Below are 12668 nucleotides of genomic sequence, written 5' to 3'. Positions count from 1 at the left end.
TCTAGCATACTGATTTTACCCAAACTGGCTAAAAGGTCTCCCAGTTTTCTTAATCTTTTTGCTACTGAATTTTAGTCATACAGCTCTGCTGGATAAATGACTGAAGGTCTGTTCATACTATTAGGGCAGATTCATGTTACATGTTGCCCTGTACATCAGCAAGCTTGGACTATGGCATCGCTCATGGTGGCAAACCTGTCAAAGGAAATTAAAACATCTCAAATGCACACTTCAACTGATTATTTTATCATTCCAGAAAACCTGAATACATACTACATGCCTTTTTAAAAATACTCCATAGCGAGAAGAAATAGAACAAGAACTAGTCTACAGTCATTTGCTGGGCATATTAACACAAGCACAACACACATCAAAGTTTAACAAACTCTGGCTGCAGTGTGCACTGGCACTGCGCTACAGAGTTCCGCTCAGGGTAGCAAAAACAGTAAGGACGAGATGCTTTTAAACAGTACCTAAAGAAGTTAATTGAATGGTCTTTTTTTGCACCATGTCAGTTAGCTAAATACTTTCTATAGCATTCCAATGTCTTCCTGTCCAGCCTAAACACTGCATGTTTAGCCATACCGCTACAAAGACAAGCATCAATTTTTTCTCCAACTTTAGTTTCATGTGTACTGCTAATGCGCAAACTGCGCATGTGAGTTTAAGCTTATTGCGACTTTTTGTTATACTGGCCATGAGTGCTTATTCACCTATCACCATAAGTCGCTCCATACAAGAGTGCCTACTATGTAAATGTTTACAATATTTGTCATATCTGGTGTAGCTACGTCACAACTGTGCAAAATTAATCAATGTGCCATCTATAGTGCAAACGTATTTTAACGCAGACTTCTGTGATGGAAAAGTCATTGCAACATCTGCTACAAAAGGAAAAAATAAGCATGGTTGATGATATTGGTAATATCATAATCAATCAGAAATCAGTTATCAGTGGCATCGTCAAAAACCATACCATCAGTATCACCCCAGATAGTCCATATCAGTGCATTCTTGGCTGCATACGCTCTCACACTTACCTTCCAGCCACTGCCTGCCTCCCTGTAGTAGGGGAAATTGTCACAGATCCATTGGTAGATTTCACTCAGGGTCATTTTCTTCTTTGGCGAGCTGTTGATGGCGAAGGTTATGAGGCTGGCGTAGCTGTAAGGAGGTTTTCCGTCCTTGTGCTGCTGGACCTCCTCCTGGTCCAGTGTGGTGTTGGGGTCCAGAAGGGCGCTCTTCTTGGCCATGCCAGGCCCATGGGCGTTCTGGGCATCTGCCTTCTGGATGGCTGCCCGCATGGTCAGCTGTGGCAGCCAGTCCATGGAGGTTAAACTGCTCTCCAGCTCTGAGGTCATGGCGGCAGCTTGGTGGGGGTGGTGGGGGAGGGGGAGTGGAGACTGGCCCGAGGTGGGTATGTCGGAGCCCAGGTACCTTAACAGCTCCGAGTCAAACCTACAGGAAAAAACCACATACAGTGGAGGAGTCAGTTTACAGTGCAACAGAGAAAACCAGAGGGTCCATCAACATCTGCACAACAAACCCTACATAGGTAAAACGACAATTTGACAATGAAAGAAAAAAAAAAAAAATCTACTTTACTAGGACTGCAGCTAGATTCATTTTCAATTAATCCATCAATTATTAACTCAAAGTTTCTAACATTAATGAGAATATATATTACAAACGTTATTAAAATCATTTAGTATTATTAGTATTGTTACCAGTGTTAGCCAGAACAATCTCCTGTGCTCGTGGGGAAAAAAAAGCACACACATAACAAAATGATAATTAGGGGCATAAACTATGCCTCAAAAAGAGAAAGTGTGGTGTGCAGGACAACTACATGCTACTTGCGACAAGCTAGTATTTAACTGGATATACAAACATGTCCCAAAGAAGTGCATGGCTTCACAAAAGTGCTAGAAGTGAGTTATTTGAATGACTTCACCGTTTTCTAAAATAACTTCTAATTTCACATCTCATATATTTCATATACATATTTATATATTTCATATACAGAAACAGAAAAAATTATACTGCATAGACAGCAGGAGCAGCCGTCCTGAAGACTAACTTCTGTCAGTATATTTAGGTAATAGTATGTCATGTAGTGTCAATCACACTATAGTCTATAAAATACTATACAATTTGATCTGTAGAAAGTGTATGATGATTTTTTCATTTCACACAAAATTGTGAAAACGGCCACAGCACCAGTCAAAATGTAGTATTATATATTTTTTTATAAACATCTCTTAACCTCTGCAGATTTACACAGCAGGTTTAGTGTCAGGTGAGGCTTTGGCTTAGCTTCATGTTAATGCTAACACTAGAGCTAACCAGCATAGCATTAGATGAGTGAGTGACTCATCATCTACACAACATCTTATAGCAAAACAGAAAAAGAAATGGAAGACACACAGTCTTATTGTTGGGCATCCCTGGTCAAATTATGTTTTATTGATCTTCTAAGTGAAATAACACATCCTCTACAGAGAACACACTACTGAACAACTGATGGCACTGTTTATCTGCTGAATTTAGCATAACGTAAAAAATAATGACAAAATAATATAAAAATGTGCTAAAGCTATGGCACCTTTTTATTTTATTTGTAATTTTTTTTAACTTTGCAAATAAATAGAACTTTAGTGCATTAAATGTGCAGCAAATAACATTTTGTTCACTTATTTCTACATAGAAATACATAATAAAAATTTTTTTTAAAAAAATCAACAAAATCTAATTTGACCAGGAGTGATCAAACTTTGTCATTTATTTACATAGTCCTATGCAAATGTGAATAAAAATGTATCTTCACATTTTTAAAATCATAACTGCCACACTGTACAGCCCTATTACATCACTTTTTGAGTAGGGGGGGTATGAATTGTTTTCACTATTTGCAGTCTATCAAATTCTTTCCTACTACTGTAACAAGCAACGTTTAACAGAACAGAAAAATACTGTTAACAAAGGCAACAAAAATTAATATCTAGCCCTAGTGTACATAAACTTTTATTCTTTGTGAACTACATTTAGCCTTATAGCTCAGGTGCAACAAACAAATAAAGCAAACTTTAGACACCAAACTTTTCTTGACAGATCAACTGCATTAGTGGTAAGGAGGAAATCTGTGTAAAATTTCATTTTTGCCAAGCTATTTCTCTAAAAGTCATTCCAGCTGCAGCCACAATGTCATTTTAATTAGCACATTCTAGCAGGCAACGCTGTGGCTCAGGAAAGGCACTGATTTGTAGAGACAGAGACACACTCTCTCTTACACACACACACACACACACACACACACACACACACACACACACACACTAGGGCAAAATAAGCAAGGCCGTCTGGCCTACCTCTGGCCTGCACACTCCAGTACGCTGACTCACACGGCTGTAATCTGAGCTGCAAACTGAGTAAATGCTGGGGAATTGTTTTCACAACTGCCAGCCAAATGGAGGAATGGCTCACGAGGAATTCCAATTCTCCTGAGGGTAGTAACCCTCTCCTTTCCTTTCCTTTCCTTTCCCTCTCTTCGTCTCATCCATTCCTCCAATCCACCCCTGACTGAGCTGTAAACAAGGCACAGAATTGTCATCGTGCCGAGCGCGGCGTCCACTGGCGCTCGTTCCAGCCTGTGGCTGCACCCTACACCCACAAACAACCTTGTGTTTTGGGCATCATGCCCTATCCACTCTTAAAATAGCAGCCAGAGCAGGGGGCCCGTCAAAGGCATAGCTAGGTGCACAGTCAGACAGCGTGATCAAAACGCACTCACTAGAAACCCTTATCACGAAGACAACAACATCGCTAGAAAGAAAAAAATCATCACGGAGGGAATATCCCATGTAATATTCCGACAATTCTGGTGTAAAAATACCTCTAAATCCTCAGGGGACCTCTGAGAGACACTCTTATTGAAATTTCTCCACAATGGAGGACAGTGAATATGAGATTGAGGTAAGCCACTGAAATCTGATAAATGAGATTGCTATGACAGACACTGTTTCTTTTTTTCCCTTCTTCCTAACACACTGTCATTTTCGTAAAGGTGAGTCATGACCCTCTAATTTAAAAGATTTTTCATGGAAAAGATGAGGGCCACAGACCTCTGAACACTTTCTGTAAAGGGCAAAACAACAAAAAATTCAAATCCAATACCTTTACGAAATTAAAGACATGCTGAGAGAAAAAGGAAGGTCCTTAGATGTTTGGTAATTAACTCAAAATCATGCACTATGCATACTTCATGACTCCTTGGACGCATGCAGAGAAATATATCTGGATCCATAACCAACTGTAAAATCAGTCCAAGGACATGTATCAGGAGTGAACGGCAAAACGGAAGCACAAAAAAGACCTAAACTCAAATTCATAGCAGACTGATTCTCATTATCTTTGAAAATGTCTGAATTATTTGCCAGTGCTGTGATGCAGACTATCCTCCAACACCCTAAAGCACTTAAAGCAGAGAAGCAGAAGTATTCTAATACACTTGTCCAAAGCTAATACACCTACCTATCCAACATTTGCATTAGAATGTTAACTACATGGATATTTCAGGGTTGCTGCACAATTTTTAAAATGAAATTCAGTGCTTTTTAATACCTCAGCAAATAAACACACGTTGCATACAAACTCAAATGCCATGTATGAGTGTCTATTTTATACAAATAGATCAAATAGATTACTAATCAAACATGCAAACACAGAGATGTATGTATAACACGCCTCTCAGTCTTTATCAGTTCTGCTATTCATTAGCCATTTAGCAACGGACACTTTCTGAATCAGGGACAATTTTTGGCAAAAAGAACAGTGTAATATACATAAGGACTCAGTTTTCTGCCTTCATTTCAGAATTTAATGATGATAATAATATAATAATAAAAAATAAATAAGACATTTTCAGACATTTGATAACCTTTTCATATTTAAAAATAGATATCACGCAAAAGCTGGTCTAGCACAGACAAGACAAACTCCAAACATACTTCTTAAACTATATGTAACTTAGCAGGTTAGTAACAAAATGTAGTGCAATTAGAACCTATTAATTCATTTTATTTATTTTTTATTTTCCTATTTTAATTACCTTATTTGTATAATGTTTTGGCTTTTTGGTCTTCAGCCCACCAGAAACACTGGACCAAACAATATTTGGGCTCCCCTGAGCCAAGCCTACCATTCGTACACTGACAATTGCAAATTCATGCTACTGATGCCTTTGCGACACACCTGGCTGGTTTTTGGCCAATGTTACTAAAATCCTTAAAGCAGAGATATTACCTGAGGACAGACCACAGAAACAGCAGTTGAGTGGACCAACTTGCTTTTAAAGTGTCACAATATTGTATTTTTTGTTAAAACTAAAAAAAAAAAAAACTAGCATTACTGAGTATGGAGGACATAGAATGCACTTAAATAGGGTGTGCATTTACGCATTTCTAACAGTCAGGTCTTCAAATCCCCAAATGCTACACAGTGCTGCTTTAAGAACTTATTGGGCACTGCCACAATTAATAAGCAATGAAAATGGCTAGACTTACTTTCCTTCATTTTTCCCCAATGTGTGGAAGAATGGATGATATCACAAGATGACCACGACAGCAAGTGTGGATTTCATCAACAAAAATGAGCAAAATACGTGGTATTATCAAAAGTTCAGTTGTTATGCGAAATAAATAAGAATGGAAATGATATCGTTTGTGGTGCCAGATGACCCTCTTCCAATATGGCTTCTGCCAAAGTCCTCAAAAGGCACCCCATAACCCTCTCCCAGCATGGCTGCTGCTATTTGACCCCAAATCATCCAGATGCAGGGGAAAAATCTCTGAAGCAAAGTAGTGGTATCTTAATTAGCGCACCTCTGCAGAGGCAAGCATTAGAGCACAGCTAGCATCTCCGCTCATTAGCGCTGGTACCCCTCACAGGCCCCAGCCTGTCAGAGCCCAGGCCCAGAGAGCTGGGCAAGGCCTGGGGGAGGCCCCAAAGCAGGGCACCGGGGGCTAGAGCTGGCTGGCACGGGACAGTGAGAGCCCTGGCAGGCGCGCCGCCCCAACTCACAGGTCAGCCAGTCCAGCCCACTAAAGCCAGCAAATCCTCGGGAGCAGATTACATACAGCAAACACATGAAGTGCTTTTATTTAGCAACTCTGCTTGCTCTGCAAAAAAGCTGCATCACTTTTCAAAACACTATAGGTCCCCTTGCCGTTAATTTATTTTGCGCTGTGACGTAATTGTTTAAGGATAGGAAATAATGTTGATGACACTTGATCTTGGTGGCTCCCTAGTTTGCAGCTTATCTACTGGTGCTCATATTGTTAACAAAACACCACAAATGGAAAGGTCAGAGTTAGGATTAGGGTTTGAGGTGAATTTAAAGGAATGGCTCAGTGAAAAAACCTGCAGTTGTTTCAACTTAGGATATCTTTATATTTGTAGTTAAAAATTATTTACAAAAAAAAAAAAAAACAACAGAAATGCACAATAAGTCATACTGTCTTAAACCACACCAACAAATATGTGAAACCTGGATGTGATTTAAGAAGAATGAGAGAAGTTCTGGGGATGGTTTGTAGAAAAGATGCATCGACTTCATGTATTTTAGCACTGTTAGCATAGTAAATTTGATCTTATACCTAACCATTCCATAAAGTTTGGAAAGGTTAATTTTATAATCTACTTAAAATCACATCAACAAAGCATTTAGAGCAGACCATTACAATCACTGTTTAGGTTAGAGTGTTGCATGTAAAAAGCACAGATTGTTATAGGATAAAAGAAAAACTGAGTCACTGTGACATAGCTAGCCTATGATGTACCGCACCTGCCAAACCCTGTGTTAATCATCACAGGCAAACTAGGACTACCCCTAAAGGAAGATACTATCAGCTATGTAGCAGCCTACTGATACAACACAGAAGAACTTCAGAATGAGGAAATGCATTTGATAATTCTTCTTTCGCCCATATACCTGATATATAGCTTAACGCATCATCAGGCATGTACTGACAACTCATGCCTTGTACTATGCCTTGTAAAATGAATAACTTGAACTTAATGTCGATCTGACTACAAATAAATGAGGGAAGGTCTCTGACTTTAGCACATTGCTATATAATACAGCCATTTTGTAAAGGAAAGCAATTCCAAGAAATCATACTAAAAATGGCACTCATATCCAGAAGGATGAGCAGCACATTGGGCTTGTTAGCAGCACAGCTTGCATTAGCTCTGTTAAAAAGTTAGAAAAAACTACAAAGATTTGCTTCCCTTTTTTTGCCCATTCTGTGGATGGATGGATGATGCTGTGCAAAGATCCTGGATGTAATTCCACATTTCAACAGCAACAATGAAAGCAAGGAAAAATAACAATCCAGCCAACATCAACAGATGCATATCTGTCCAGGGTAGAGCTCATGGCTTCTTCTCTTTTACCCCCTTTTAGATTTTCAATGCTGTATTTTGGTTGCAATGTAAAAACAGCCATCATAATCAGGATGTTAATCTGCAAAGCAGGGAAATAATTCTGCTGTATAACGAAGCCCTGGTAGCGTGAGCAAAACATCATACAATAAATATTGACATTATGGGCGAACACGTGTATGCGAGTGTGCCTTTGCATGTAGAAAAAGTGTCCATGTACTAGTAAGCAGACCGCTGTGGTAAAGAGAGCCTTGCTGGAGGACGGTAACTTGGCTTAAGCAGAGGGGAATTGCACTTTGTGAATCCCTCCACACTGCCTGAAGATTTGGCACACCACCTCACAACAACAACAGTGATGTAACCTAGTAACAAGCCCTTGGCATCTCCTCTCGTAATCGAAACTCAGGCCATACCTTCCATATCAACAACGCTATTACAGTGTGTGTGGAGAGGCCTTGTGTTGTCTTAGTGATCGCAAGACGGGAAAAACAGGGCGGGGTGGGAAAGCCTCTTACCTGCCCTTAAGTCAAAAGGAAGATTCTTCATTTTTTCCAGCCCCAAGGCGTGAGGCTTATCGAGTTATTTTTAAAACAAAAAACGAAAAATACAAAAATAGCAACAGCTTGCTTTTGTGTTTGAGTTTCTGAGCCCCTGTAATTGTATGTCATTGGTCGCTCTGCAACACAGCTCATCTTTAGAAGTAGGTAAATGGCAAAGGCTTTTAATGCCAGTCTTTGCTCTCCATTAAAGGCTTAATGGTTCCGCTGAAACCACCCCTAGGATGAGAACATTAATAACCCAGTGGTTACTTGCGTTTTTAGGATGTGTCAATTACTGCTTCGCTCCCCTTGCTAGCCGAGCGCACTGCTCAGCTTATTACTGCCTGGAGCAGGCCACAGCTAGGCACCATCTGACAGAGGAACTGGGAGCCTGATTCCAGGCCTGTGAGTGGCTGAGCTTCTTCAGTAAAAGGCCCTGCTGCTTCAGAGTGTGCCCAGACCAGCATATCAGATATGTTGGGGGTTTCTTGTCAACTGTTGGAGGAGCCATGTTGCAGTAATAAGGCTTGGCAGCCTGGGTGGTGTGTCCTCAGAGCACACAAGACACACAGACGCGCGCACGCACACACACACACACACACACACACACACACCCCCACACACACACACCCCCACACACCCCCACTCTTTGCCTTCCATGAGGGCCGATTCCCACCATGGCCGTCTGCAGGGACTGCATGCATGTACTCCATAATTAATCTGCCAATCACAGCAAAGTGCCACCGAGGCTGTAGGGAGACACAGAGCTGCACACATTCCAGGCAGCTGATCATCATAAAATGTGGCACTGCGCTAATAGTGGGTTCATGCAAAAATCCACAGAATTTTAAAAACAAGCAAAAGCTTACCCAAAAAAAGTAATTAAGCAAAACAGTCACAAAATTCCAGTCTATAAATTTCAAACGATTCAGAAAAATATATATTTAGTAGTATGCACAGAATGGCCATCAATTACTAATTATTAATTTTTCAGCATAAGGGAAAATATAATAAAAAACAAACCATATATTTAACAAAGTTATACAGAAGCCTCAACAACTAAATATGATACATATTTTTTCGCATTTTATTTGTTCCCCTGCTAATATGCTCTCCAAAGTTCAGCCTTAGAATTCATATTTTCTGTTTTTAAAGCTCCAAGTACTCAGAACAAATTCAGTGGTGTTGAGGGCTAGACTCTAGTGTGCCATTGTACTAAGAACACCAGCAGCTACTTTGATTGATTTGCAAATTTTATTCTTTTTTGTCAATTTCCTTTTTTCAGTAACTGCTTCTTGACAACTACGCATCCTTTCAGACCCACATCACTGAGCTGTCGTTTCACAGTGGAAGGATGCAGAGAAGCGCCCATGGATGTTTTTCAGATCTGAAGCAAAAGCTGAGTTTGATTGTAAGGCATTCTAACAATAGCAATGATATTATACATGCATATGTATTCTGAACAAAATTGCAGGCTTGATTTGGAATGCAAGTAAGGTGAAGAGTGAAAAATAGTACACAATTGATCATTTTTGTCCTTTATCTCTGAAGAGTATAGCAGCCTGGAGCTCCAGCTGCAAATGCATTACTACTGCCCACTGAGAGTGTTGAAAAAAATTCCTTGCAGGCTAATCAGCTGCAGGATGTCACACGGGGTTAAAAGCAGAGACAACAGGCTTTGTAACCTCCAATGCAGATACACTCAAATAATTACTGAAAAGGGAGGAAGGCATTTGAATTTATGCAAGAGTAATTATGCCATTTGGGGATATTAGAGAGATTTTCTCAGCAGTCTGCCACCACTCGCCGTGCCTTTCATTGCCGGGCGGCAAAGAGCGGCGCATGCTGACAAACACAAGGCCTTGGGCTCATTGTGCAGTCTGAAAGCCCATACCCCAACGGCGGCGACGACGACGCTCGGCATTCCAGTAATTCAATAAGCCCTTCCAGTGAATTACCACAGTGATCAGTATGGGGATTGTGTCCATGTCCCCAGCAGCTTGGCTGGGAGGTGCCCTTTGTGTATGTAGCAGCAGTGCTAACCCTGACACCAACCATGCGAACCCAATTACACTGCCTCCGTTCGCCCGAGGCTTCCACATTAACACATATTCCCCCCTGAGATGGGCAGACCAAGTGCCAGCCTGGCAGCCACTCGCCACAGCCTGCTGCTGAATCACAAATAAACCACTTAAGGCCCCGGCGAAAAGAATCGTTTGTCCCGCACATTCTTGAAAGTCCTTTTCTCATCAGAATTCCCCCGATCCATTCCTGGGCAACAATTAAATGCTCTGCTCTTCTCTGCTATGCAGCAATAAGCAGCAAGACGAAAGCCTCAATGCTGCAGCAGTGCACAGCACAGTCAGAGTGAACTCAATGGCACTGTTACTCCTGTACGTACACAAAAATCAAATAACACTGGTGTTGCAATCTGCAAAAGTTGCCTGGATGAAGGCAAGGAATACGCCAAAAGATGTCAGTCATTTTTAGGAGATATTACTGCAGAAATTCTACATGTAAGATGATCCAGGAGCGGAAAATAGCAAAGTTTCCAAAAGTGAAGTTAAAAAATGATTTAAAGATACAGAGACAATGGGACTCCTAACAGCCATGCAAAACCTGGTAGACCACCAAATGGACCACTGTCACCATCAGATAAACAATAATTAAAGCTTTTGTCTTTGAAAGAGAGGAGAAAATGAAGCTCCAGTTTTGAACGGGATCTGAAAAAATCCAACCTTGCACCACGAGAATACAACTCATCACCATGAGTCTGAAACTGTATATTACACAGTTCATTTCACTTGAACTACATTAGGATATTCTGCCGCAATCAAATTCTGCAGTAAAATATTTAAGAGCATAAAAGGACATTACATAAAGATGATTTTGACAAGAAATCTATGAAATCTCAATATCTAACAAATCTGTTACAAGATGTTCAATTAAAATATTACTAAAGAAAATGGAGACATTTTAGAGAACAACAGAATGAAGAATGTTCAGAGAGAACAATATTACAATAAAGGCAAAATAGAAGCAGACAAACACGTATAGTGACTAGAGTTAAGTCATTTCAGGTTCTTCTCACGTAGGCCTAAAATTGTCTACACTTGGAATGGCATTAACACTTGGGTTATAATTAAAAGCGTTTTGCTTTTTAATCAATATCCAATCTCTCAGAAATAATTAACAACATATTAAAGAGTTTATTGCCTGGCAGAGCTGGATGCTGCTGTATCATTAAACCGTTAAAATCCTGCTCTTTGACTCCTACAGTCAGTTCTGAGCTTTTTACTGCAAACACCACCTCCCCCGACCCTATGCAGTCTGCTGCCATTTTCCTTTCATAAGGTAATATATTATATTCAGTCATGTACACTCACATGGACCTATATAAAAGAGCACTAACATACACACAGGTACAGTGCAGAGAGCAGTAATACAGGGTAAAAGCACACATGCAGCTCTGTATTGTAATGTAACTTTGCTCTTGTTGGGTTATTCTCTTAGCTAATGAACAAAGACTAAGGAAAAAATGGTCCAAACACAAACAAAAAATGGGTAATAAACAGCACCCAAGCCTATGTGTTAGGGCTACACAATATACAATTTTTGTAAGGTATATTGCAAATATGTAGTAATATACATGCTATAAGGTATTTTGTACAAATCAAGTGGTAAGGCACAACATATATTTTTATCACACTGGACTTTACAATACTGTGATCACCAAATAGTTGAAAAACTCAAGCCTGCTTAACAGGGTTCACAAATTAATAGTTGTAATATCAAAATCACAATTGAAGAGACTGCAATTTTCAAATCACAAAAGCTGCAATTTAAATTGTAGCCTACATAATCAACAAGTAGGAAAATTCAAACCTAATAATTTGAAGTATGTGTAGTTAGACCAATCAAAAGCAACCACGTGCTGTGTACAAGACAGCACAACCATAATTAACTGGCAGTTTAGCACACTACACACAGAGTTCAAACCTCAAACTTGAAAAAGTGCATATTCTGCTCTTCTTGGCTATAATAAGTCTGGATCTCAATTTATAGAAAATAAGTGCAATTCATATTGAAGTCACAAGATTGGTCAGAAAATTTGCAATTAGAAATCATCCTCAAATTGTTCAACTATATCTCCAACAAATCACAATGTTTTACACAATATGCTCTGAATAACTTTACCAATCAATAGTGTTGCACAGATACCGATACCTTACAGATACCATGGCCCTGATACTGGCACTTAAATACAGTGCTGATATTTACAATCAAGAACACTGATACTATCAAGCAATTTCTTACTTGCAAGCATGCTACTTAGTGACATATGTCACTTGCACCAGTAGATGGAGCTTGACTGAAAAAAGCAATATATTTGACATCTGTGGTATGGGATAATTTCACACTTCAGACAAGCAATAGCAAAAATGCTCAGTGCAAAATCTGTAATACCAGTATTTCGAGGGGAGGTGTGACCAATAAGAATTTAAATAGAACAAATTTAATTAAACATTTAAGGATACACAATGTTAAACTGCAACTTTTTCTTCCTGTGAAACTACTCAAATGTGAAGTTTTCCAACCAGTAAATTAAATTCAAACATGCTTAGTGTGTTCTAGCTGTGACACACAACACTGCTTTTTACCAGTATAATACAAATACTGGAATGGAGT

General features: G+C 39.6%; 1 protein-coding gene across 1 annotated transcript in view; it reads right to left on the bottom strand.

The window, feature by feature from the left end:
- The window catches only part of foxj3 (forkhead box J3), a 131439-nt gene that overhangs the window by 92411 nt on the left and 26360 nt on the right, over positions 1-12668 (bottom strand). Inside the window, exon 2 of the mRNA XM_017692860.2 lies at positions 1041-1458. Within this exon, the coding sequence (XP_017548349.1) occupies positions 1041-1361 (321 nt within the window). The 5' untranslated portion in view covers positions 1362-1458. The remainder of the gene's footprint in view (positions 1-1040; positions 1459-12668) is intronic.

The sequence above is a fragment of the Pygocentrus nattereri genome, chromosome 21 (assembly GCF_015220715.1).
Source record: "Pygocentrus nattereri isolate fPygNat1 chromosome 21, fPygNat1.pri, whole genome shotgun sequence".
Classification (NCBI taxonomy): Eukaryota; Metazoa; Chordata; class Actinopteri; order Characiformes; family Serrasalmidae; genus Pygocentrus; species Pygocentrus nattereri.
This window is presented reverse-complemented; position numbering and strand designations above follow the sequence as displayed.